Genomic DNA, 27,755 nt, shown 5'->3' on the forward strand with positions numbered 1-27,755 from the left:
GAAAAGGGGAAAATGTTACCAGGCGCGATTGGCAATGTTTTCTCACAGATCCAAACCCGGCTCACATCTCACGTTTTGTGCTTTTTCAAAGCTAAGCTGAGCAAATACTCCACTAGCTCGCATCACAACTACTAAAACTCTTTTGCGCTTTGATTTAGTATGATCCGAGCGAAGAACGGTGACAAAACGAACAGTAGGCAAATTTCTGAGCCCGGCTCTCTCTCCAGAGGCCCGCTGCATTATGCATATCTGTTCTTGATGTAAACAACAGCTAGCTGTGCAGCTTTTAATGCATTATTCAAGGTTATAGTACGAATTAACTCGGTTACAATAGAATGGTCCCTTTTAAGTTCCGCATCAGCAGTGTTACATCATTTATAGAAAACATTAAAAGAAAAGAAGAGGATGACTTGTATTGTGAAAATTATCAAATTGCTTTTGATTCAATGCATGTCTGATTCAAAAAAGGCAAAATCCTTGGGAAAGATTTGCGGTGCATTTGTGAGTCACGCTCGGGGCATCATAAATCCCATATTGTATTTCTTTTTCATTTCTCCTATTATTTCACACCTGTCAGGTGGAGGTTTCTTGTTATAGTTCTTTGCATACAAATTTATTTTATTGACACCAACTCATTTATCAGTCAGCAGAAGTTTGATAATAAATAAAATAAAACAATGCAACTTAAAGGTCTTCAGATGATCCAATAGGGTCAAAAAGGTTTGATTTTTTTGTTTTAATTTCCTTTTTTTAATTTATGAGGTTCTACAATTAAAACAGAAGGGACTAGCTAATTTGAATAACTCTAAGATAATTGTTATTTTTTCATCACCTAATTTATTTTTAATATTTTTGTGTTTTTGTTTTGTGGTGAACAGGACTTTTCTACATGAAGCCCCTCAGTTTGTGATAGGAAACACCAAATATTAACCCCATCCTATGTAATTCTGGATGACTCTCATATATGATTTCTTCCAGCTCATTTACATATTTTAATACAGGTTCTTTTCTGATAATTTTAAGAACTTTGAAGCCATTTTGTGGTTTATTTAACAACTCTATGTTTAAATTTTATGTGTTTGTGCTTCTTCAGTATGAATCAACACACCGTTAATCAATTCCTTCACCTCTTCATATGTTGACATTATTTCTCTATAAGCGTTCGGATGAACTTTTACTGTGACATAATGAATTATTCTCAGTAACTGCTTAAAAATGAAGCTTTTGCCACGACTTCTTAGGGGGATTTTGATACGTTTTTCAGAATATTAAGCAACCACAATATGTGTTACTTTGCCTTTTCATGCTTAACCACATAATTCACCAAACTACTCAGATACATTATATGACTCTATTAACTAATAAGTTTGTTTTTATATCGAGATAGGGTATTTTTAAAAAAATATTAATTAACTTGCCATGTAAATGGTTTATAATTGCTCTACATGTCAACGTACAGGATTTACAGGATATTTCACTGTTTATTTTATTTTATAATTCTCAATAACTATAACACAGCTGAGTGGTTATTTTAATACCACCTAATTCACAACTATAAAGACTTGAGTTACGATGTTTGAAGACGATCCATAACTAGAAACTGAATATTCTAGTTATAGATTAAGGCTTTAGCTGTTAATCCCCCCTTAGTTCTGCGTAAACCATCTGTTACTCATTTAACTGTTAAATTGAAGGATTGTATCAATTTCTACACCTGATATGCATTCATAGTCTGAACATCTCTTTTATTAACAGTGAGTAGTAAACAGATAACTCATTAAAATAAACAGGGCTTTACTATTTTGGACCTGTGCGCTAATTGGGGATCTCAGTGTTATGAATGTATTTTACCAGGGTCAGTTTCATGCTTTGTAGGTAAGCTCCAGACTAATTTACTGGAAAGTCTTTTTTTGTTTTTGCTCTATTAATGCAAAAACATTAGATGAGGTAGAAAATATATTTTGAGGATTTGAATATTAAGCTTTAATCTTATGAGATTAGATATTTTTAACACCAGAATGTATTGGCAAAGAATCCGTCAGGGAAGTAGAAAGAAGAAAATGACAACACAGAAATAATGCAGATGATGTGAGAAATGTCAAATCATTGGCACCAACCAATGAAAAGAGTCCTGGAAAACAAGCAGTTATATCAGGAAGCAAAAAAACATCTTAAGATCTCATTTACCTTTAAACTAACATTTAACTTTTATTGACAAATATCCTATTTGTTGTGTCATTATTATTGTAAATAATGGTTTTTGTATAGATAAGTGCCTGCTTTTTAAATAATGACATTTACAGACCTTGCGCAATATCATCTACTGCATTGCAGAAACAGATTTCACATCACATACAGAAAAAAGTGGAATAAAGTTGCGTTGAAAACACTGAAACACACAAACTGTTATTTGCAGCTGATGGATGATTAGTATGAACAGTGCAGCCAACTTTTCTTGGCCGTGTTGCTTGTGATTGTTCACGTTTTGGCTGAAATCCTCTGGTTTTCAACTCGGAGGACAAGAAAAGCCTGCACCCAGTGGAGAGTTCCCAAGTTATTGCAACAAAGTCTCAGGAAATTAGATAAGTGTGTGATTGAAAATAGCCAAACACTAGATATCAAACTTTAAATTACAATAGCTTGTCAATATATTCTTGGAACAAAGCTCTTCTGTGTTGGAGCCAACCGTTTACCGAGAAATTCAGAGCAGCTTTTTGCATCTGAGCGTCTTCCCAGAGAGACACGGATTACACTTTGGATTTTAGCCACTGCGTAGCAGTGGTTCATGTTGGCAGAGAAAAACTTCCTCAGATGCAACAAATTCTCGATTCAAATCAATTACAAAGTTCTCTATTCTGTCTTCCTTCAACAGGAGTGGAACTGCTGGCTTTGTACAACAACCCGCCGGTCCGAGAGGGCCAGGTGAAATACTACACTGTCAAAGTGCCTCTGCGGGTTCAAAGCTATGAGGAAGGCATCAAAGGTGTGGAGGCCAACTGGTTGGACCACATGACCCAACACTTCAACAACGGCGCCTCGCTGGTTGACGGATATTTCTACCTGGGCAACGGGAACGGTACTGATTTCAATTTTAAGACCAAACAACCCAATTGTGTCCCTTTATTTCTGAAAACAGTCGAGATCTCTGTCAAGACCTCTGGTTGTCTGTGGAAGTCCACACTGCGGCTGCTTTTTCATTGTTTGCTGACCAGGTTGCCCTTTTTCCTTTCACTGAGGTACCAGTAAAAATGTCAAAACAGATTCTAAACTCACACCAGTCTCCATGATATTAAACGCCTGAGGCAAGAGGTTATGAACCTTACCTGGTGTGCAAATAATTATGCGTTAGCTGACATTTGTTTTTCCTCTAGAAAACAATCAGAAATGTCACATTCATATAAGCCGTTTGCTTTGGATTAGTGGTTTAATCATTCAGGACTGGTCACAAAATTTCTCTATTTACTTTTCAGAGGGCTTCTATATCATAACATTATTGAACAGAGTTCATCAAAATTTTGACCATAAACTTGAAAGTCTTCAATTTCCTTTTTTTTGGATGACTGCACAACTGATGTCTTAGCGTAAATTGTTCCTGTTGCTGAAGCGAATCCAGTTCAGTGGAGTTTACAAACTGAAAAATCTCCCCAAATAAAAGAAGGATTGTTCAGAAATTACATACAGACCTTGTAGAAAACAATGCAACTGAATTTGGAGAACAACTAAAGGTTATTTGTTCTCTAAATTACAGAGGAATCCCACTTATTTACAGTTCAGTATTCGCAGATTCACCTATTTGTGGGTTTTTCTGTGAAATATAACTTCAAATTATTTGCAGAAATTATTTGCACAAACTTTTTTGTTGAGAATTACCTAAAACATTTAAAAGAAGATTCAGATTGAGAAAATTCCTATTTGAAGCTGCTTAACTGGCCAATCAGACAGTTTTGCTAAGACTGTTTATACAATCTGTGTTAATGCAAATATAAGTTATAATTGGTGTGTAAACTATTAAAGTAGGGAGTTATAAACATTCTCAGATTCCACTGTATTCACAATACATAGCAGAGGCATTTTGGAAATAAAGTTGCACAACATCCAACACACAAACACAATCATTAGTTTTTATTAAGCATAAACTAATTTATCACTGGTTGATAGAAGCTAATAAATCTGCTGCTGTTCTTCCATCTGACTCCTGGATGTTAAATCTATAGATTTTTTTTAAACTTAATTCTGAGTTAGAGCACCCTTTGTAATTCTTGGCACTATTCCCAGCAGCATGCAAACTATGCCTGGATATTTTTTTCTAAAAACGGCGACGTGAAGCATATCCTGGCAAAGCTAATGGCCGACATGTTTGATTGGTTGTAGTTGACACTGGTGACTTATGTGCAAGGATTGATAAATGTCCTTCAAGCCCCAGCTCATCCTATCATCAGCATCTAACACAGATTTACACAGACTCTCTGAAATATGGAGCAAAGTGTATTCCATATAAATCAATTATGCTGCACTGAATTCTATTTATTGCTCAGTTTTTTTTATTTTTATTTTGGCTCTAAACATAACAGAAACAACGTTAGCATAAAAAAGCACTAACATTGTAACGTTATTATGACATATTTCCCTTTTTGAGCTTGATGTAATTTTGCGCCTCTTGTTTTCCTTTTGTCTCTTTGTGTCAATTTAGTGAGAGATGTGGAGTAACACACAGATGGACCATGTAGCATGTTTATTTAGCAACATATAGCACTTTATAATGTTAACTAATAATTGTATCAGCTATTTCTGGTGTTACTGTTCCCTTTGAAGGCTCTATATCTTTCCTCCTCTAATATTTCAGCAGGCGCTGCCGTGGGGCTTCCCCCCATCTCAAAGCCTGGAGCCAAACTCAGCCCCTTCGTATCTGTAATCACTCAGGGGCGATGCTCTTCAGGCAGATGTAAAATTATCCTATACTGTTAAATAGCACCCTTAAAGTAATTTCTTTTTAATATATTCTGACTGTTAAAGTTAATTTTATAAAAAAGAAAGCGTAAAACTAATAATTTGTGTAGGTTCTTATATCCTATATAGAACAGTTTCATTTTTTTTTAACTTTATGAATAATTGTTTTAAATGATCAATCTTGATTTTAGTTTATTCCAAAATCAAGCAGATTTAATGAAATGCATGTTCCAAGAGTCAAATAGAGGATGATGTCCAGTTTTAGGGGACGGTTGGGAACCGTGTTGTGACTCTTACATCAGACCCCAGCAGCACTGTGACAGCAGAGAAATACAAGGCAAAACTCATTAATCTGGAAAAACGAACGCTCCAGCAGCTCCGAAACAAAGATAATTAACCTGATAACAAATTGGTGCTTCCTTGCATATTTTATGTCCTGAAAAATGGAGTAATGAAGTGTATTATTATGATTACACATACAAGAGTCCTCTAACATTTTTTCCATCTTTCATGTGGTGTTAAAATATGCAGAAAATCTCTGGATTGTCAGCAGCATTTGCCACTATTGTGCTTCACTGATGCTTACAGCTGGATTTTGTTCACGGCTCAAAGTTTACCACTTTTAAAAATAGACAACTTTACCGGTGTAAGTTTAGGTTTTTTTTGGGATATTTGCTCTCCAGAGAGCAGCTGGCAGAATGACATCAAAGCAGCAGCAGCCTATTTGTTGTTAGCAGCTAATTACATCAAACAGCCGAGCAGCTCAGGGCTTTTGAATCGGCTTCCATTCCTGCCATCTCCATATTTAGCAGATGAGTTTGTGAATTGATGATGGGGCTCTTGACATGATGCAGGGGACCATCTCAGCCTCATGAACATCAAGGACATGTTTGACAGCAAAGCGGCACTCTAAAGGACACGGACCGGCAGACTTATAGCTGGATGGGAGAAGCCAGTGACAGTCTTGATTTGCAGCACGGAGAAAACAACTTGTCATGCTCTGATAAATACACGAACTGTCTAATGAGTCATTTTGCTTTTTTAAGACCGACCTCTTTCTTGGATATTAGGTTTGATTGTGGGTGTCTGCCTTTCACTATACGTTACAGGTCTGGGAAGCGCTTGGAAGACGGTCTGAGTTTTATCAGCTTCTTGTTGAAGATTTGTGTAATTTTTCTGTTCTTGTCTTCTTTCAATAGCCGTGCTATTTTGGTTGAATGATGGACAAAATGTGTATTTTTTTACATTTCTGTACAGGGCATAGAATACCACAGATTTGACCTTTCATATAAATGTACCTTCTTTTCTCCAAATCTCTTCACAATGTTCTTGTGTAGCTTTTAGATTTAATCACAACAACCTTTTTATCCCGCTCAGGGAGCATCAATAGTTTTCTTACCCTTTTAGTTTCTCTCAGGTCTGAAGAATATCTTTAATAGGCAAAAATGTAAAGTACGTTTTCTTATTCTCTGTCTACGGTGACATGGATGGTACATTCCCCATATTGTTCAATCAGTACCACATGATAAATCTCACTTCCTGAGACAAAGAGAAACAGAAAAATATCCAGAATCAAAAGGAGGATTAGTTTAACATAGTCAGTGACAGTTTTAGTGAAGTTGTTGAGACAATTTGTTTGCATGATACACTTTGTTTTGTTTCTTTTTTCACACATAACCAGTTTATGTGCCATAACGTAGTTTAACTAAACCAGCTACCACAGTTACTGTGCCTGTGCGTCTGGTTCAACCTGTTTTGTAACCTGATGCCTTCACAAAACGTACCCTCATCTATTCTAGCATTGATCTAAATTTAACAAAATGACCAGGTTGCTAATTTGCTGAATAATTTCAGCTTTGGGCATGGTGCCATTAGAGCTGATTGCTGGAGGGGGAGCCTAAAGAAAACTCCTTTGGATTAGAAGTTTCAAAGCTTCGTTTGCATTTTTTTCCCCAAACGCTGACATTCTGCTAAACTTTGACTGCACCTACCAACACGTAATGGAATATTTAAACTGAAACACTGCGTTTAAAAAATGTGTCTCTTGGCTTTTCCCAGTGCAGTTGCTCTGTAATAGTGAATCTTTGAGAAAAGGACAGTTTATGAGTTGAGGACACTTGAAGTTGTTTTTCCCAAAGGGAACAACTGGAATGCTTTAAACATTTACTCGCTTGAAGAAGCTTTAGCAATATTTCCCAACTATAACTCTTTAACTCTGTTTTTCCTCTGGTTCAGTTTGTGTTTTCATGATAAATAGCAACAGGGAATGTGTGCATCTCTGTAAGGGATCTCTTTTACAGGACCTTTAGGAATAAACGTGTGAATGTCCTGATTTATAATATATATATTTTTTGCTTATCCATGTGATGAGTTTACTACAAAAATGACTTGTAAATATGTAGTAAAGTTGTCCCTCTATCCAGCTATGATGTTTATGCATCTGCTGAGGAGTCAGATGTTGTGGTACCACATATGGCTCCTGTGCTGTCCACACAGGCAGTCCTGGTTAAAAAATAAAAACATTGCAGTATGATACACTAATGTAGCTTCAGGGAAGGAGTTTTCCAGGAAATGGCTCCTCTTTGGGCTTAAATGGAAAGAAATGAGACCATTTCACCTGCAAACTAAAAATGTAGGTCCAAAATTCAGCCACAGCTCTATTCCTAACAACAAAAGCAGCACAGTTCTGCCAGACATGGACCTACACAAAATATATTGTAATATAACACAAGAATATACATTTAGCCATCTAGTAGTGGTTTATGTTAGAGGATATTATGTCTTTTGCATTAAATATACTCGGCATGTGGAGTAATGGGTTGGTAGTAAAGGACAATGTGTAAGAATATTATAGGGGTGAAATGTTTTATTTAGGAATTGATAGAATTATTTCAGCTTGTACGAAGCTGTTGGTAAAAGAAATCAGATTTTCTTCATGTATGGATTTGATTTCTTATATCTTGATTTACGTTAATTGCTTTTCAAGAACTTTCATTTTGCTTTAAAAGCAAATGTGCCATTGTTATTATTTAGTGCTGCATTTAAAACAAATTCCTACAAAGAAAATCAGACAAACATCTTTTAAGCTGATGCTGAAAAATCTTACTTACAGATTTTTCTGTAAGTTATAATTGTTACAATGACTTATGACATTTATTTTGTTATAATTTGAAACTTGTCAACAACAATTTTTAGGCTACTGAGCTTGAAATGAGGCTATGTTTTGTCCCTGTTTTGCTAAAATCCTGTTGTGGTCCAAATTTTTGGTGTATTGCCACCAAAAGCCACAACATGGTTTAAAATCACGTTTCATTTATTTGTAGAGGGTTTGCTAATACTGCAGGAGGAGCGGGAAGCCACATATTGTACATCAGGACAAGAAAAGTGTTCTCCAGCACTTCTGCACTCTTATCAAGGGAGATAAAAATTAAACATGGGAAAATGTCTAAACCACTCATGCTTTCCTACTTATAATTCATATTTAAAATAGCAATTTAGAGATTATCTGCCTTTTGTTATATTCACTATTCATGCTCCATTCCTCATGTTTCCTCCTGTAAGCAGATGCACTCTTCAGTCTCTGACAGTCAGTCGTTCAGCATGGTTCAGATGAAAACACGCCGTATACCTGCATTCTTTTTAAGGTTGGTTTCCCTTGTTGGGTTTGCTTAGGCCGGCTTGGGGGGCCTTTTTTTGCTTCCCCTTTTTTTTTGTGATGAGGGATTGCTCAGCAGAGCTGGATGTGACAGTGATATTGAAATTTTCACATCCACAGCTTCTTGCAGATCCAACTGTCACAGTGTATGCATCAGAGATTTAGCCTGCAGTCACAAAAAAATACAGTTAGTGTGGAGCTGCATCTAAATATGCGCCCAGACAAAATAAAATAAATGTGTGATTTAAAAAAAAACAAAACAAAAAAAACAGATCAGCATATGTTTACATTGCCTCTCAATTGGGAGAACAGTAGAAGTTTGACAGTTTTTACAAAAACGGTGTATTCGATTCTTTCTTCAGCCTTACTGTAGAGGTTTGTAACCCAGTCATATGTCATCTTTATTTAATTCATTTTCTCCAAAACAAAATTTAGAATCTAAAAAGGCATTAAAACAGGAAGGCATGCGGTGATGGCGCAGGTTAGATGTAAATGCAAACAGAAGCAGGCATGCATGCATTTGTATTTGTGTGGTAAATTGGACAGAGGCCTAAAGAACTCATTCTGCAAGACAGGACATGTCAGCTGGAAAAACGCTGCGCATATGCATAACAAACACATCCTGCATATGTAAGGCAGACACAATGCCACATAAAGCACTTTAAATAACATGATGAGTATTTGAATGTATGTACATAATTCATCTCTGGAGCCATTTTGAATCTGTTATGCCTAAAATAGTTTTGCAGCAACTTCATCATTGCATAATTTAATAATTTTTTTTTTTAATAAGATGAATGAAATCCAGCGTGTGCTGCTGGAGGAATTCAGATCTTTTTTGTCACCATTACGGTGAATGCAAATTAATTGTAGACATAGCTAAAACCAAAACAATGTCCATAGCTTTTCTTAAAGAGCAGTCCTGTTTATTCCTTCTGCATACCAGCATTTCTTTTCTGGTGGTTAAATGTAGCCTAGCATCAAAATGAGATAAGATTCTTTCTGAGATAGGCTTCATCTCACGAAACTGTAAATTAGCTACATCAGGGATGCAGGATGTTATATATAATGAGTTATCAGGATGAGCCACTCGACTGCAACCTCTGCTGTTTCACTCACAGTGAATAAAGCAACAATACTTCCAGGAAGTAGGTGGATAGCAACAACAATAATGCTCAGGATTCCTTCAGATTTTTCTAAAACAAAATTCCAAACTTTTACACGCTCAAATTTACTAATATTTTCAGTCCTTAGAATACTTTATTATATGAAGGTATAAACAAAAAAAGAAAAATCACAATAACTGTATTTTACTGCTAACTTGGTCAAAGTTTAAATATGGAGCCTACAAATCTGTAATCTCATAAAATCTGAAAACGCAAATGTTTTTCAATATTCTATTTTTCCATAATTACAAAGACTTAAATGAAATGTAATTTTTTTCTAGACATTTTCGGACTACATAGCAACCCTGAATAGATGAATAACAGAGGTTTAAATTGCTGTGCAAACGGGTCAGAACCTTTTTTTTGGTAAGCATTGACCGTTTTGTTGATACACATTCTTATTCTTAGCTTATTAATGTTCCTGTGTTACTGCATTCAGTCTTGTTTTTGTCCACTGATAAATTTTAGTTTTTTTAGATTTGCAGTTTTTTCCTGTTTTGCAATGCTAGACTGGCTATTGTAATTTGATCCAACTGAAGTTCCTTTTTAAATCTCAGCTGCAGACGATTCTACAGCTTGTTTTTTTTCCCATTTAGTCCACCCAGTAACAACCATGCAGATCAGCTTGTTTGGGCAAGGGAAGCAAATTCAAATTCACTCAGGTGAATAGAGTAAAACCTCTGAAAGGCTCAGAGCTTGGAGCGATATCTGGGGCCATCTTAGCTGCAGAATTACTGCACAGTAACTGAGCCATCATGGTAATTCACTGTCAGGGATGTTTCATAAATAGGAGTGTGAATTTTCACTCTGAATGTCACACGTTTTTTCAATGAACTGTAACATAAAGGGGGGAAAAAAAACTGACACTTCTTTCCTGGAAATCTCATGAACAGGCTGTAATCTTTCAGTTGTGCATCAGCACTTTGGCAGGCGCATATCTGACCAAGAGCCTCAGTACATTTGTGATCTTCTAATACTTCCAGCTTTACTCTATCAGTTGAGCAGAACATTGAAACCAGTTAAGCTCACAGTATTCGTTTTCGGAAGTTTTCTCTTTTTGCTCTTCATTTGGTCTTCTTGAATTCAAGAGAAATCAGCCAAACGGTTCCTGTTTTTGAGGCACCACTCCCTTTTCTTTTATCTTGCACTCTAAAATCTGCCTGACAACCCGAGGGTACCGCCTGCCAGCTGCCTAACATCAGGCTCCGCAGGGAGGAGTCACATCCAGTCCACACAGGTTAGACTCCCTCACCTCTTCCTCGCACTGTCCTGGCTGTGCTTGTCCACTCAGCCTGTTTGAAATATAGATAAGCTGTCAGCGGCCGGTCTCCTGCTGTCTGAGGCAGTGGCTGGCACGCTTGTTGAAAACATGTCACCAGAGACGGCTTGGGGCAGGGTTACTCTCCAGCTTGCCAAAGGTCAACCGGGTTTTAGACTAAAAAAAAAGAGGAACTGAGTGTGCAGGAACACAGTAAACCTAAAACATTCACCCAATCAATCTTTACCCCATGTTTTAACACCTTGATCCACAGGTATAGTCATGGGAAAAACAAAGCGCACTCAGTGATTTAGCAGTTTGTTGAACCAATGACTTTATCAGCATAAGAGTTGATGTCTGTCGGTGAAGCAAGAGACTGACATCATCATTGTCACTTGGTTATTTTGACTCGTGTGATTTTCATCGAGGTTTCACTTCTGCAGTGCTCTTTAAGGCAGCACTATGGGATTGGGCTGAAAAATCTACAGAGAAATCTGCAAAGAGGTCAAACTGAACCAAGAATAAGCTGGAGCTCACTGTAGCTGCAAATCCAACCACCATCTTTGTGCTTGAAACTTGCTTTGAAGTGTTGGTGCTGCTGACATTTTATATTAGGTTTTCTTTCAGACATTATTGTATGCAACGTCCCAACGTTGGTTTCATCTGTTCACAGCACAGAATTCCTGATTCGTTAAGATTTAACCTTGCAAACCTAATACTAACAATTTATTTTGTGGATGGATAGAAAATATGGCACTGGCATCCATCTAATGATGTCTGTTGCTATTTAAAGTGATTGAAAATAGGTTGTGTAATTATAGAAAAAAGTCACAAGTTCCTAAATTCAAAACTTTTTTCTATAGATCATATGTATCTTACTTTTCTTTTTAATAAAACCAAATATTATGTGCCTTATTCTCATGGGAAATTTCTTGTGCACCATAAAGCTTTACTGAGATGCTTCGCATCACACAATTGTTTGATATAGAAAAAGAATATCAAAACATAGATAAAAAGATTGTGAGATAAAGACTGCAAGAATCCTAAAAGATTGAAGGCAGTTGAAAAAAGAAAACATATTAAAACTTGAACAGTTTGTTCCAAGATCGGATTGTTTACTTATTCAGTGGAGGAATAGATGGAAAAAGATATCAAAGCTTGAGGCAGTTCGTTTCAGCATTGTCTATGTGAAAGTAACAAGATGAATTCAAGGGATAAAGTATGGAAGAAAAAAACCATCTGAGAACAGAAAATAAATAATCTGCACAAAACTCTTGGTGTTTATAATCATTATGTTTGTGGCTATTTTAGCCTGCGCCAAACTGCCTGGTAATATCTAATCAGTACTGCAGTGTGGATTATTCACGTAACATTTTATCTGTCTCAGCAAAGTACAAAAGGATCTGCAGCCAATATTTGTGGAAACTCTATTAATAATATGCGCAAATATTTTATATATCTCACTTTAAGATAGTGATGGTGGCTGCCACAATCACTTTTTAAAGGTATTAATCTGACACAGGTACGCCTACAGGCGGTCGTCCCTCTGCAGCAAACTTAAAATTCCTGACTCATCAGAAAATTTGATGACACATTTATTATTCTGAGCGCTCCTGCGTTAATGAGAGGGCGTATTATCGGACGTTAAATATAAGATGGCATATATGCCTGTGTGTGCAGCACTTCGCAGAAGTATTTATACATCTTGAACCTCTTTACCTTTGATCACATTACAGTCACAAACGACTTTATGTGAAGGAAGAACAAAAGATTCTTCAAAATTATGAAGAAATAAGATGCATAGTTTTATTATTTTATTCTAGAAATACATTTGTAACACCCTCCCGGCTTTCTGTGCTGCAATTACAGCTGTAAGTCTTTAGGGGTGCATTTCCACCAGTTGTAGTTTTTTCCCCTGTCTTTCTTTGCAGATGAGCTCAAGCAAACATTTTTAAAGGCAAGATTTTCAGTTGGATTTGAAATTTGAATTTGCATATTGTAATTACGGTTTTAAGATTAATGTTTGCATATTGGCCTAAAATTCTAATTTGCTTCTATCTGACTACCTATTTGCATGTGCTTGCTGTGTCTCCTACACAGAAAGTAACAAACTTATAGTTTTCTTCCAACCATGACTTTTTACTTGCAACTCTTTAGGAATTGCCAGATTTGTGGTGTAGTCCTGTGTCTCCTCCATGAGCTATATAGATCTGTGTAAACAGCAATTCACACCACGTTTTCATTTCTATTTGTAAAAACTGTGAACAGAGTGCATGATTTCCCTTCTTCCTTCCTTTGTGCTGATCTAATCGCATAAAATCCACCAAAATATGTTACAGTTTGCAGGTGCAATTTGACAAATGTGGAAAGCTAAAAAATCTGAGTACTTTTGCAACGGACTGTACATGCATACACACGCGCAGACAAAGAAACATTTAAAAGTGAGGGACTACATCACTGAAAACAACAACTTCACCAGTTTTAAATGAAGGATTTAGAGGATTTTTGCCACTAAAATGTGCATAAATTTAGTGGATTAACTTCATGGGGCTGTGGATCTGAAATCGATATGCAGTCATATTCAATAAATTAGAATACTATTAAAAAGTTAATTTCTTTCAGTGACCTAATCCATGAAGAAAAACACACTATATAGATCAGTTACACACAGTCTGACATTTTCAAGCCTTTGTTTTCTGCCAGTTATGAGGATTTTCCACTCAATGCTAATGAAAACATGACATTTAGGATTAGAATATTTTGTCAGGCCAATAAAAAAAAAATTCTAATGCAAATGTGAGCTTAATGAGAGGTTTGTTTAATATCTGCTTAAAGATTCTGCTTGCATGCTGGTGAGGTTTCTGGGACACGCACATTCTCACCACCTAAATTTAGCCCTTTAGGATCCAGAGTCTGCATGTGTCAGCACGTCTGTGGCTGCTGATTTCTGATGCCATGTGTCAGCAGCTGTCACCTTGCCACTCCACGGCAGTCCACTCTCTGCTGCTGCTGCCGCCTTTCCAACCAGTCCAACAGCTCCGACACATTTGCATGCCTCGCCCTGCGACCTTGAGCATGTGAGCCACCGGGGATGGAGAACAGTTTTACTGAGAGCACCTGGTGCTTTTTGCAAGTGTAAACAATTTATTCTCAGTCGGCCCGCCGGCTGCTCGGCTCAGCTCACAAGTCAATAGGCGCGAGATAATGTTTATTCGTGCACGCACCCAGTGGATTCCCCTGACAGACTGTGTGCCCCCCAGCAACCGGTTCCCATCTTCTCCTGCCTTTCTCCCCCCCACTTCGTCTCAGAGTCAGTGTGCATTATCACCGGAGACAAGGCTAAGCAGCGAGACAGGAACTGTGTGGTGATCTCACCTGAGTGATCCCTGTTGCGCTGGCAGGGAACCAACACCGATCCTCATCGCCTGACACTTCCCAAAACGGTCCCTTTACTAAATCTGCCAGGCAGGGAAGGCTGACAGTTCAGATAGGGAAGAAGAAGTTGGAGAGAAAAGAGGCAAAGAGACCAGGAGGAGGTGAACACGGACAATGTCTGTATTTGAGCGAGCCAGTGGACGTCTGAGAGATGTCTTCCATTGAGCGTGCACGGGTCCTAAATGGGTTTTCAGAGAGGGAAGGAAATAAAAGAGTCTGTCATCCTGCGCTCTGCCTCTCCCTCTGTCTTCCTTCCCTATCTTCTCAGGCTCTCCAGCCACCTCTCATCCCTCTATTATTAAGGCTCGGTAATGAAATGTGGAGTGTCTCATGTTGGTTCCCGGGCTCTGGCAAACTGTATTAGTGTGTAAATGGCGTGGCTGTAATGAGAAAGCACTCAGGCCAGCTGGGAGGACCGGACCTCGGCCCGTGGTGTGTGTGTGAGCGCGCGCGGCGTCTGAGCCCCTGCATCAAATGAATAACAAGAGAGGTTTCTGAGGGGCCGCAGTGGTGTTTCTGTCCTGGTCGCCAATCCTGTGATTGTTAGGCTCCAACAGAACAGAGACGCTTCCAATATCTATTTGGTCAGCAGCAAACAATTCAGCGTCAATGTCAGTGTTGCTAACCTCATTTTGGGCTTTGTTAAGGTGACGAATGCAGGCGTCGCAAAGGTTTGTCCCTTATGGACTGACTTCATTAGACCTGTGGCTAATATCACTTAAATTTCTCCAAGGGTAGCGTTTCTGTCCTGATCATTCAGACGCACAGCAGCGCTTCTTTTAAATCATTTTCCCTGCAGGGTTCACCTTGATCCTGAGCTGTAATTATCCTCCGTGTCATTTGCTAATAGCTGCACAGCTTTAGGTTAAGTTGTCCATTTTTCTATATGTAGCTGTGCTTGTTCATTGCCATGTCGGAAGAGTTCTTTCCACCTGACTGGTTTCCTTCCAGTTTCGCCCTTTATTAAGCTCCATCCATCTTCACATTAAGCAGTTTTCTTGTTCTTATTCAAGAAAGTGATCCCATTAGCATGATGTTACCACCAACACCAGGGTTTTCCACTTTAATTAAGCTTCTACAAATTTTACATCTACGATTCATTTCATTTTTGATCTAATCTGACCAGAGAACCTTCTTACATGGTTTGCAGCAGATATTTACCAAGACCTTCTTCCAGCAATGACTTTCTATACTTAAGGTTTTTTTTTTTTCATATGATTAATGTAGGCATAACAAACTGATTTTTCGTCTATCCAACATAGCTTGACTTCATACAATCTGTGGCTGCATTTTACCAGTTAAATCTGTTCATCAGAGGTTTTCAGTGTTGATCCTCAGGACATAGAGCAGTGCTTCTTTTACATCCTATCTGCTATCGAATTCACCTTGATCCTGAGCTTTAATTAGTCTCTGTGTTGCTGTCGAGCCCAAAAATCTGCACAGTTTTTGATCAAGAAGTTCACAACATGTCCATTTCTGATTTAACATCCTTAAGGCGATGTCTTTTTTTTTTGGTTCTACATTGTGTCATTGGATATTTTATGAGTTTGCAATGCACAAAAGAACAGTTCTAACATCTGGATTTTGTTTTTACTTTCTCCACAGATTTGCTGCCTAAGACAGTGGAAAGCGTCTTCATCTTCCAAGAGGCGAGCGAGGGTGAGCCAAACGCTGCTGCACCCACGTATGATGCCATTGTAGTGGAACAGTGGACCAACATTGATGTAAGTTTAGATATTTGTCTTTCACTCATTAAGTTGGGTGTTTCCTTGCCTGCAGTTGTTCATTGGGATGAGATGATCCGGCAAGTTGAGAACTTTTCCTTCCGCCTCAGCTCTTTATCACAATAGATGCCTTCATTGCCACAGATAAAACCCTGGTCCATTAATGTATCTGCACACCAACTTAAACTTCTCAGCTTGAGAATCACATTTTTCACGCTTGTGAAGCTGCAGGCTTCAGTTGTTTGATTTGATTTGTAATCGTTGTTATTTATTTATTTTATCTTAGTTTTTTTTTTACTTTTGGCAGTAGTGGCCTTTGTTCATTAGTAGCTTCACAGGAATAAGGGCAGGAAGAGAAGGGAAGGACATGCAGTGAATGACTCTGGGACAGTCACTTCTACCACTGAGCCACCTGGTCCCTCTGATTTGTAATGACTGAACGGCGGTCTATTTCATAACAAAATGCAATCTTCCTTTACCACTGAATTGAACTTGTTCAGAGACATTTTGCCCATCCTCCACCACCTCATCCCTGAGCCAACCTCACTCCCAGAACCCCAAAGGCAAATCTGGCAAATCTAACTTTATGGGAGATGTGTTGTGGCTGTTTGTCTTATCAGGGACAAACAAGGCCTTATCTGAAGGCCGATTAGTGTCTTTTCCTCAACAAGTTCCAAGTTGGAAATTGATTTTTCATGGGAGTAGGAGGGGTAGCAGGCGTTTAAAGTCCTCTCATCTGTTCGTGTGTGTTTTTATGTTGTCTCTTGCAGCTCAGAGCGCATATGTCCGTGTCCGTCATTTGTTCGATTTTAGGTTTTGTGTCCCTATATGTGCGTGGAGATCCTATCTGGGTAATTGAATTTGGACTTTTTTGTTGCCAGTGGCTGTCCAAGTGTGAAGAGAGACTATTGTCCTTCTAAAATATGTCTCTCTCTGACTGACCACCATGGCGCTGATGGCCTTGTGTGCCAATAAAAAGTCTCTTTCAGTCCTCCCCTCATCTGAGCTGAATGGTAATACTGTTACAGTTAAATGGATTTCAAGGTTTCCTCAGAAACACCAACCAGGAGTGATGCCAAACCGTCACCAGTGTTCCCGAAGATCCAATCAGCTCCTCGCTCCTGGAGGCTTTATCAGAAGCCGTTCCACTCGAGCGAGCTGCCAATTCAGATTGACACTTGCTCTTTCACAATGGCTGATCAGGGCTGCACGTCATTTCCATTATCTGCAATAACTGCCTAAAATTGATATGCAAAGCATCCTCACAGCTTCTTATTGTTTCATTTCTGTAATCATTAAGATAGAAAATAAAGGATATTAATTACAGTCGGTTTTCCTCCCTCACCGTCTTTAGTTAAATAATCTCTTCTCGTGAATGCTTCTATAGTTTCATGCAGCCAATAGTCTCACAGGTGGTTGAATGTATGAAATTCAGCGAAGAAGAGCGCATGCAATCATTTATATTGTCGTTAAGTGGGAGTTTGTCATTTCCCACTCGGAGACTGTTTATCAGCGATTGCACAAACGTATTAGAATATTATTGTTTCATTCATAAACTGGTTAGAAATCATAATAGGATTAGCATTTGAAAAAGACTGAGTTGTTAATCACATCAGATCCACAGGTGCTTTAATAATTCCTGCATTTCACTGGAATATTCTAGGATCAATTTGAAAGTTGAAACATTAAACCAAAAAATAAAAAATAAAAGTCTGACACAAAAACAAAGAAAACAGAAAAAACTTGGAGGAGTTTACAATAAGTTTTACTCTTTACCAACTTTAGAGAAAATGTTTAAATGCAGTGGCAGAGAAAGTCTGAACATTTATATCAATAGAGGAAAAGTGAAGCAAAAGAGAATAATTGAAAAGTTTTGTTCAAAGCTAAATAACGCATTTTGCTGTTGTTCCCTTTGGATCAACAAAAAAGAATCTAATGCCTCATGATATTTCACATTAATTGGAAATAAGTGTCAAAAACTTTGTTCGTAAGAAAGCTGGGAACAGACATGAGTAGTTTCTATGCTGAAAAGATTAATACACAGCGTCTATCAGTGGCATCGCTAAGTGAAAAGAGATGGTCAAATACAGACACACTGAGCCAGAAGTAGTTTATATGAGAAAGAGAAATAAAGACAGCACACAAGGTTAATCTATACATCAATAATCCAGTCCAGGAAATAAAGGAAACTAAAAAACAAAACGTACCTTTTATGGGAAGGCTAAACAAAGAAAGTACACAAAGTTTGTAAGCAATAGGTCAGTCAAGGACAAGCAGCTAAACCCAGAAGCACTCAACTAGGAGTAATTTCACTGAAATTGAGAATCACGGGGGGTACATAACATTATTTGCAGCAACAGCTGCCTCATTGCCTATAACTAGGAAAAAGAGGCATCTAAACTCAGAAGCACTTTTCTGGAATTGTGTTGTATAGCAAAGAAAAAAAAACAGACTTTGCAAAGTAAATGACAACAAAGGTTTGGCATGAGCCTCCATTAAGATGACAACAAAGCTAAACACAAATGCACAGAGACCCACTTTCCCCAAAAATAGAAAAAAACAAAAAGCACACAAGGTTCATGGTTAGCAATGGATCAGTATGTCCTGTAAAGATAAGCGACTAAACACAGAATCCCTAGTCGAGGCAAAGCTTTTATGGAAAACAAGGCAGAGAGAAAACAGAGTTAATGGCAGCAATAATTGCCAATAAGACGTGAATGGAGTATGGCAAGAGAAAATACCATGAATGAAGAAAAGTCAGTTGCAAAACAATGCTCAAAGTCACCAGGTGCTTTTTATTTTTCTCTCCATTTGAGTTTTCAAACTCTGTATTAATAGTAGATTCTGGATGTTGCATCTAGTTGTTGACATCAACACTCTATAGAGAATATCCTGCTTAACTTTGCTTCATGGAGAATTGTCACATTTATTTACAAAGCTGCAAACTGCAGCTTTACATAATTATTACAGCAGTGTTTGACAACATTTAACAAAATGCAATTAATAACAAATATGCGTCTTGAGAGTGCTGATCCCCATTGATGAGTATTTTCTTTGTTTGATAGACTGCACCAGAATAAGATGATTTTATAGTGATTCATATTTTGCAACTAATCCTTTTTCCAATTTTATTGTTGTCTTACACAAACACATAACGATGTTTGGCAACCATCCTAAACAAATCAAAACAATTGAGTTTCGGCTTTTGCAGTTATATAGAATAAACCTTGGTGATGCTACCAGACATTTTCTGTGGGTAAAACTGCAGAAATGTATCGCCTTTTTGTCCTTAAAGTATCATGTGAAGCTGCATCATCCTAAACATGTTTTCCTTCCTGGGCATAAATGACCTGAATAGAAATCGTAGAATATAGACGGTGAAGTGTCAGAAAATGAATAACTATTCAAGAACCTCCGCTAAGAAACTCCAATTAGGACTGGCTCCTCATCTCTTGTGTCCTGTGGGAAAAATCAATACAGGAAAACAGGAGCTTCCCTGAAACTAATGTTCTCTCTCTTATCACTGAGCTTCACAGCAGCAATGACCAAACAAAATGTATTCGCCTTCAGACTTCAGCCCGGGTTGGAATGAATATGTCTGCTCACCATCAGCCGCTGCAGGGAGATTTATTTATCCAGAGAGCCTCACTGCATTAGCAGGAACGTGTTATATTTCTGTCTTTGAAGGCACAAAACATCCAAGCATGTGTTAGATTTTTTGTTTTTTTTGTAGTGAAAACATGAACCAATATTCTGCTTTGTGTATCTGATGTGCATGGAGAGTCTGATGTTATTAACATACGCAGAAGCTTCCTTTTCAACATGCTTTTCTCGTAGCATTTTTAAAAGCACCATTATCCACTTGAGTTTTGTCAGATGCAGTACGGGGCCCATTATTGGGAACACATGTTGGACCACAAGCTGGATCCGGATGTCTTAAGATGATAGAAACTTTCAGAAACAGGCTGTCCTCTGAAATATCAAATTATGGTCCAAGAAAATGTTCCTTTCTATGGTCAGAGTATTTAACAAAATGAAAAAAAAGGGTGGAAAAAAAAAATCTGTGAATCTGATGAGAATTGGGAAATTTCAAGAAAAGTCTTCCAGCTGCAGGATTACTAATGAGGACCGATGGGTTCATGTCTGAAGGATTGAGCCCCACTGATGTCTATGTTCATCGCTGCTTCTTGAATCTATTAGAGTTCCTCTTTCACAGCACAAAATTTGGAGATGAATCATCAACGGTAATTTATGGAGGGTTGCATCTGGCAGTTTACTGTAATGGTGTAACATGTTGTCAAGGCATTGTAGATAAATTGCACGCCATTTCTGGAACATTTTGCATTTCATTTTATGCTTTTTTCTTCTTTTTTGCTTTTTAAGAGAAATGCCAAATGGTTTGGCATTAGTTAAAGGACTTGGCAGGGGTCCTACCACATTTTTCTGAATTTTTGTTGTCACTGTTGCTTTCGCTGCTATTTAGGCTTTAGAGAAAAATCATCAGCGGGAATTTAATACTCAGCAGTTTTCACATATGTTGTTCCTTCTTCGAACGTCGCTATAGTGAGGGATGCTTGAACAGATACAGAAATGGCAGAAAAATGTCTTCCAGATGTCAAAGAAAGATTGCATGTTTGTGTTTTTGTAAAGTTGCTTTCCGGTATAATAGAATTTCATAGGAAGGTTCATATAAAACAAATTCACATCTTAAGCCATTATTTAAGTCAAATTAATTTAAATAATATTCAGTCCAAGACAATGAGAAATGCAATTAAAATCACATGTGAATTTGTTCTTTTGATAAGTCGTTAAAAATCATGCTGTGCCATTAACCTCCTACTTCTTAGTGTTGTCTTCTCCACCAGTAGAAACATCTGCTTATTGATCACATGATCGGTGTGACCAGTTGCAGTTTTGCGAAAATAAATCAATGTCAATAAAAACCAAATACCCGTTTCTTCCTAGTGGCAAAACTTTTTAGCAAGGAAACAAGTTTTTTCAAAGTTGCTGTATTTCGGTTAAGCAAATTTATGTTCAAAATATCAGATTACACAATTATATGGTCAGTGGAAACACATCTAGTGTGTATGGCCAGGAAATCCTAGAAACACTGGGACAGGAACACTTTCTAAGGAGAAACAAAGAACAGAACAGAATAAAAATAACTTAGTTGTGTTCATTGCGTAGAAAGACAAACAAAGCAAGTCGACAGCAACGGGCCCCTCCAAGAAACAAACACAGCTAAACACAAAGGCAACCAGAACTTTCTATGGGAATGAAAACAGATGAATGCTTGAAGTTGATGATGGCACCAATCAGTCAGTAAGTTCTGCAGCAGCCTGAACTTATAGAGACATCACTATAGAGATAGCTCATTATAACATAGAAATGTTAACTCATAAATGAGGAACAAAATTGTTCAAAAATCAATACCGAAGCACCTGACCCTGCCAATATCAGGGATTGTTCTTACAGGATGATTTCATCCTGATCCCCAGAGAAGCACATTAGCTCTCACCACTGATAGACAGTCATCTATGTAATCTTGTTTACAAGCATATTTTGCTAACTGGGTTCAGTGGAACTGAACAAACAAAAATCTGCTCAGTTTCATTTGACACGGAATAGCAAATTTGTAAAGCTGCAAACCTTGACGAATAAAATGCGAATAATGTTCCATATCGCATTCTCTAGCGTTATATAAGAAGATATGTGACTGGGATGCCCGCTACTCTAATTAGGCTCAGCAGGATGTTTCTTTAATATTTAATCACAGTAAAGAAATTATTATCCTTTTCAGAAAACACCTGTGCCTTATACAAAACTCAAATAGATTGTGAGCCATCTCTGACTGCAAGAATCCTCCTTTTTGTAATTATCATGAACTTTTTTCTAATTTTTTAAAGCTAAGCAAACCGTCTGAGTCTCTGCTGCTGTTTATGCTCCCCCCACAGCTGCAGCACATTCAGATTTTATGCTCACCTGCTCCTTGCTTCAGTAATAATTATCCCAGTAATTTAGGCTTCCAGTTTAGTTCCCTCCTTGATTGATCCTCCTATTGTCCCTCATCGTTGCTCCGTTGTCTGCCATTTTCCTGATTCCCCTCACTTTCTTCCGTCTGTATTTCCTGTCAGTTGCCTTTCAAAGAGCATCTGTTCTCGACTTCATTTCACCTGCCTCCTGCCTGTGCTTTGGTCATCTGTCACTGCAAAGACATGAACGCGTCATATCTCAGTCTTCTGGTTTGAGCTGAACCAGACATAGGAGACTTTCCACTTTCCAGTTATGGCAACATTGAATTTCCACAGCTGCCAAAACTGAGACAACTTCAGATTTTTTAAAGTTGATAAGTCGAGTCGACTTCGACTATTCACGTGATGCTTCACAGTGATTTATAGGCTTTATTATCTATATTCACAGCAAACATGAGACAGACGTCTTTAATGCAGAATAAAAAGAACAGAAAACAGAACGTTATCTGAAATGTGGTCCGAAAAGTTGCACAAAGTCAGCCAGTCTTTTTCCCAAACATCGGCTGGTACTGATGACTTCAGCTTGGACAGTTGCACCAAGGAGTCTAATTATTATGTTAACCAGAACTGTGCAACATTATAAGCTGATCGCCGTTAATTTAGGGTGCAGTTAAATCCAGCAGATATTGGATAATGTAATACTTTGGCTGAGATGTGACTTTTCTGTGTCTGTTCTGTGGACTACCTGTGGATGTTGAGGACTCTTCCCCCATATTAGGCTCAAACTCTAGGATTAACTCCAACCTAGTGACGACCAAAGCTGTTGGGTGATGTAGAGGTCGGGTCCATCAGACATACCGCTCCATTCCTCATGCAATCAGTGCTGTTATTTATTCAAGCCATGAGATCATAAGAGCACCAGTACTGACAACTATGTGCTGTGATTCTCTAATCATTACGTTACAATCACTTGAACTTTTAACATGTGCAGCTTCATTTCCTTTCTGAGGGCTTAACGTCATTATTAGATAGAGTTGACATTGCTTTGGGAAACTAATGGTGGTCGGTAAATAAAATATTCTTCTTACAGCTTAAAGGGATGTCATTAGGTAGAGTCACAGGTTTGCTCAGGCATTGAACTTTGAACTCTCGACCCTAAAGACAAAATAGAAAATCTGCACGGGGAGATTTGAGAGATTGTTTCTATCCCTGCAGAGAGATGCACACCCCTGAAAATGATTGTTGACAAGGTTAAAATTGAAGGAATGGCAGTTCAAAGTAAAAGCAAGTGAAGGGAGCTTAACAGTTCCAGCATTGTTGTCACTTATTCCAAGAATTCACTTGCACCAGCAGCTTTGAAGAGAAGCATTTCACAGACGGGACAAACTAAATTATGTCTAAAATGGGATTAGGGTTCAACATCACAGCATCAGTGTGGCAGCAGAGGAATCTTTGAAGAAATGTGATTAAGACTTAGACAAAGACACCTCAGATGAACACAAACATGTTGTTTTTATGTTTCCTGCAAATTGAGTTCCCAAAAAAAAAAAAAAAAAATCCACAGAGTCCATTGGGTTCAATAGACGTTCACAGGTTTTGTTTTTGCACGTAATGTGAATCCTTTGCTATTATTCAGACTATGAAATCATGTCCTGTCTGTGTGATTCTGTTTGAGTTGGGTGTATGAATGCTGAGGCTCGAACATGTTGTGCAGAGAGCTGATGAGTCGCCTGTTCATCATATCTCTATTTTCTGTGAGCGAGGTGAGAGAAGAGCTGACCTACATAGAGGGAGAGCAATTTGCACTCTTCCTGACGGTGAGAGATCACATCCTTTCTGTAGGACGGGGGGAGAAATGTTCCACAGGGTGTTCGAAAACACAATAAACACCAATCCATCCTACTTAAGTGAATCGATAACTTTATGCTTTTGAAGTTGAATTAACTTTGATTTCAAACTGAATTGGTTTTTAAAGATTTTACCTACCTTTTTAGCCAGCCTGTGGCTCTTTATGCAAACACTACTTTCCTTTTTAAACATCTGCATCGTCAGTTCTGTCAAAGAGACATTTCAGCTCTTGCATTTTACAGTTGGTTTCATTTGAAAAGTGCTGTGACAATCAAAAAGCCTCATTTATGAACCAGAGGAACAATGAAATCTGATCCAAAGGTCGACTGACGCAGCAAAGCATTTCTCAGAATTTATTTATAAAAAGCCGACTTTGAATGTGAAATTGACCTTATCTCTCAAGGGCAGAACTTGATTCAACTTGTCTTTTATTATATTGCTGGTTGTATTAAGTTATTGAAGCCAAGTATGCTAATAAATCCATCACCATTTTTAGACACGCATGAATAGAAAATTATTTATTCTTTTTATTCCTGCTTTTCTTTAGCAGCATGACGAATCACAACGCACGTCAGACTTTGCTCAACCCATTGAGTAAAGTTTTGTTGAAAGTTTACTCAAGCTGCATTTAAATTGGGTAATATGTTTCCTCTGAAGATTTATCTTTACTTTGCTACCTCACCTATAGGTTTGTGAGTCTGTGTCAGTTTTTGCCTTGTTATGCGCAAGAAACCTCTTTCAGTACTTTCTCTAGCTTTTAAGCAAGCGAGGATACAAAGGGTTTTCTGCAGATAATGCTGCATCTTTTCAGGTTTTGATAGTTTAAAATAGTCCCAAGTTAAATACTAGTTTATTAGTTTATTTGGGGCAAATGTTTGGTATGAACAAATGTTGCAGTACCTTTTCTTTGCCGGGGCGTTTTGGTTACATGAAACATAAAAGACAATGAAAAATTTTAAAATGCAAAAGAAAATAAAGATGACACTCCTCAACATTCAACAACACAAAGCTAGCAATAAAATACAAGTAAAAGAAAGATGGTGATCAGTTATAACTGATGTTTTTATAAAATGGTTTCAGTTGTAATAATGAACTTTATTTTCCACTATGCTTGTACCTCCAGGTTAATCATAATTCTGGGGCTTTAGTCTAATAGATAAGCAGCCTTAAAAAGACTTTCTTGTCATTTTAATCAATACCATCTTATAATATATGTCATTTCAAGGCATTTTCATACATATATTTCAAATTATCGTAGTCAAGTTAGTCTTATTATTTAAATGTGTTTAAAAAATGCTCTAACTGAAGCATAACTTAACAAAACAAGCTTAATGGTTTGATTAAAAAAAGTTATTAATTCATAGCAGGTAATGTTTTTGTTTCTGTTCTGGGGGTCAGTCCATGTTAGGCATGTTTAAAATAAGTTGGGAATTAGGAGTAAATGTTTGAACTTGGGCAATGGATCTATATTTATTTTTATTTATTTATTTTTTTGCAGTTACTGAGATTGCAGCCTCAAGAATGAACCATTATGCTTTTTGACATAAATGGTTCTATTGTCTCGCAGAGAAGAGACGGTCTTTTGAGCAATAATAGTCCAGGAGGGAAATTAAATTTTTATTTTCATTTTATCTTACATGAAATGCTTGTATTATAGTTCTTCCTTGTAAAGTGCACAATAAAAGCTTTTACTGACACACATAATGAACTGCGAAAACTCCACCAGCTGATGCTCAGCTTGCTTAACTACCCCATCATGTGATATCCTGTTACACCATTTGTCCTGACTCAGATGCATGATAATGGCTTGTAAAAGCTAAAGTCTGGATGCACTCTAAGATTTATTATTGTTGGAGTAATCCAGTTTTAAGCTTGTGGAAGGTCCCCTGAGGGATTAGGTAGAAAAAAATACCGGATAGAAGCAATAATGACTAAAACATTTTTACTGGCGTAAATGTTTGGTTTTGTGGTCGTCTGTTGTACATCCTTGGATTTTCATTTCAATTCCCGTCAGTCTTTGGATAAAAGAGATTGTTCACGTTGGAAAGTCACCACCTTTCAGTCACCTGCTTCCAGTATTGAACTGGCTCCTTAATGATCTGTCTTCACACAACTGAAACTCTCATCTTGAAGCTTGTAAAAAGTGCTAATCAGAAAAACCGATCTTGGTTTGAGACGTTGTTTTGATGCAAAGTGATGTTGGCTGCCCAGTTGCCTTTGAAGGTATAACTATTGCTAAGATGCTTTCCAGCATATCTATCTTCTTTCACATCAGTCAGTCTGCTGTAAATTGATAGTTCATTTCTTCATTTCTGTCTATATGATCATGCTGAAAAAATTTCACTTTTGATCACTTTTAGGTGAAATTGGCCCCCCAAAACCATTCCAGAGTAGCTTTAAGGTGATTTTTTTTTTAAATCTCAGCATCATTGTAGCCAATCAATGATGCATTTGAGAGCACAAAGTGGAGCTGCTGAGTCTTGAAAGGTTATTTCTGCCCTTTGAGAAGTAGATGTAGACACCTCTGTTGCTGTGACAACGCTGCATGGTGAGCGAGGTAGCCAGGATCAGTATCTGAATGCCCTCTTTTTAAAGCAGTTTGCTTCATTATCAGCAGACTTTGTTTAGGTCTGCAAACCTGTTGACCCCCAACTATCTGAAAAACACACAGAGAGCTGGCTGTGAACAGTATTATGTCTTTTTTTTTTACTGTCTTCCAGTGGAGGGCGAAGGCAAGGAAGAAAAAACACCAGACTTTTTGTTGTGTGTGATCACAAAGTGCATATTTAACGATACTTTGACTCTGTGTCCTTGGAGAATAAAATTCTCCCAGGTTTATTTTTCCAAACCTTGCTGAATTCATAGCTTCACTTTGTATGTGAATATGAAGGGAATTTAGGGGAGGGAATGTTAGTGTCACATATCTTTTTGTGTATTATTTAAAATTCTTTTACAGGAAAAACTTCAACTTTTTTCCTACTTAGATACGGTTCAGTAAGAAGGTGGGCTGTGGTTTTAGAAACTGTTGTTTTCACAGCAGACAGTTTCATGAAGGATTTGAAGTAGCTTCAGTTGAAATGGTAAAGCTGCAGGTATTCTGCCTTCTTTCTGAGCCATTGCCTTGCAGATATCATCGACCACAATGTGATGACTTTGTTTTTCAGACTCTCGGTTTGGTTGCTGAAGTGCTGATGCAGCGAGGTGGCCCCTGAATAATAAGTCAGCGGAGAGCAAAGGAGCCAAACTCCAGGACTTTGATTAACTCTCACCTTCTCCAAAACCATTACAGAAAAAATATTTCTCAATGCACTCTCAGAGCAGATTTGTTTTTGGGAGTGAGTCCAATATAAACCACAGAAAATGTTGATGTGCTTCTTTAGAGCCTTAGGAAGTGCAGTCAGATAAATAGCAGTATTTTGTCTTCTAATGATTAGCAACTTAGAGTCTGTTTCAACTTTCTGAGCTGTTTGTTCATGTTGTGTCAGTTTGGTCAATAATATGTGGAAGGAAAATATTAAGTTGTGTAATCTCCTAAGTGCTTGGGAAAATGATGAGCTCTGAACATTGACCAGCATATGTTTAGTAATTGATGTCAGTGAACTGCAGAAAGTGCCGTGTAAGAACCGGAGTCATATTTTCCTTCCAAACAGGTAGATTTCATTGCAGTCTTTTTAACCGATGCTGATCAATAGTTTTTTGGATCAATATCACCTCTTCTCTACCTTACTTGTCTTCTGTTCACCATTTTTA

General features: G+C 37.7%; 1 protein-coding gene across 1 annotated transcript in view; it reads left to right on the plus strand.

Annotated features, from left to right (window-relative positions):
* LOC103146694 (raftlin-like) overlaps window positions 1-27,755 on the plus strand; it is a 90,965-nt gene that overhangs the window by 43,738 nt on the left and 19,472 nt on the right. Inside the window, exons 5-6 of the mRNA XM_016677820.1 lie at window positions 2,873-3,076; window positions 16,067-16,185. Of these exons, the coding sequence (XP_016533306.1) occupies window positions 2,873-3,076; window positions 16,067-16,185 (323 nt within the window). The remainder of the gene's footprint in view (window positions 1-2,872; window positions 3,077-16,066; window positions 16,186-27,755) is intronic.

The sequence above is a fragment of the Poecilia formosa genome, unplaced genomic scaffold, assembly GCF_000485575.1.
Source record: "Poecilia formosa unplaced genomic scaffold, Poecilia_formosa-5.1.2 Scaffold166, whole genome shotgun sequence".
Classification (NCBI taxonomy): Eukaryota; Metazoa; Chordata; class Actinopteri; order Cyprinodontiformes; family Poeciliidae; genus Poecilia; species Poecilia formosa.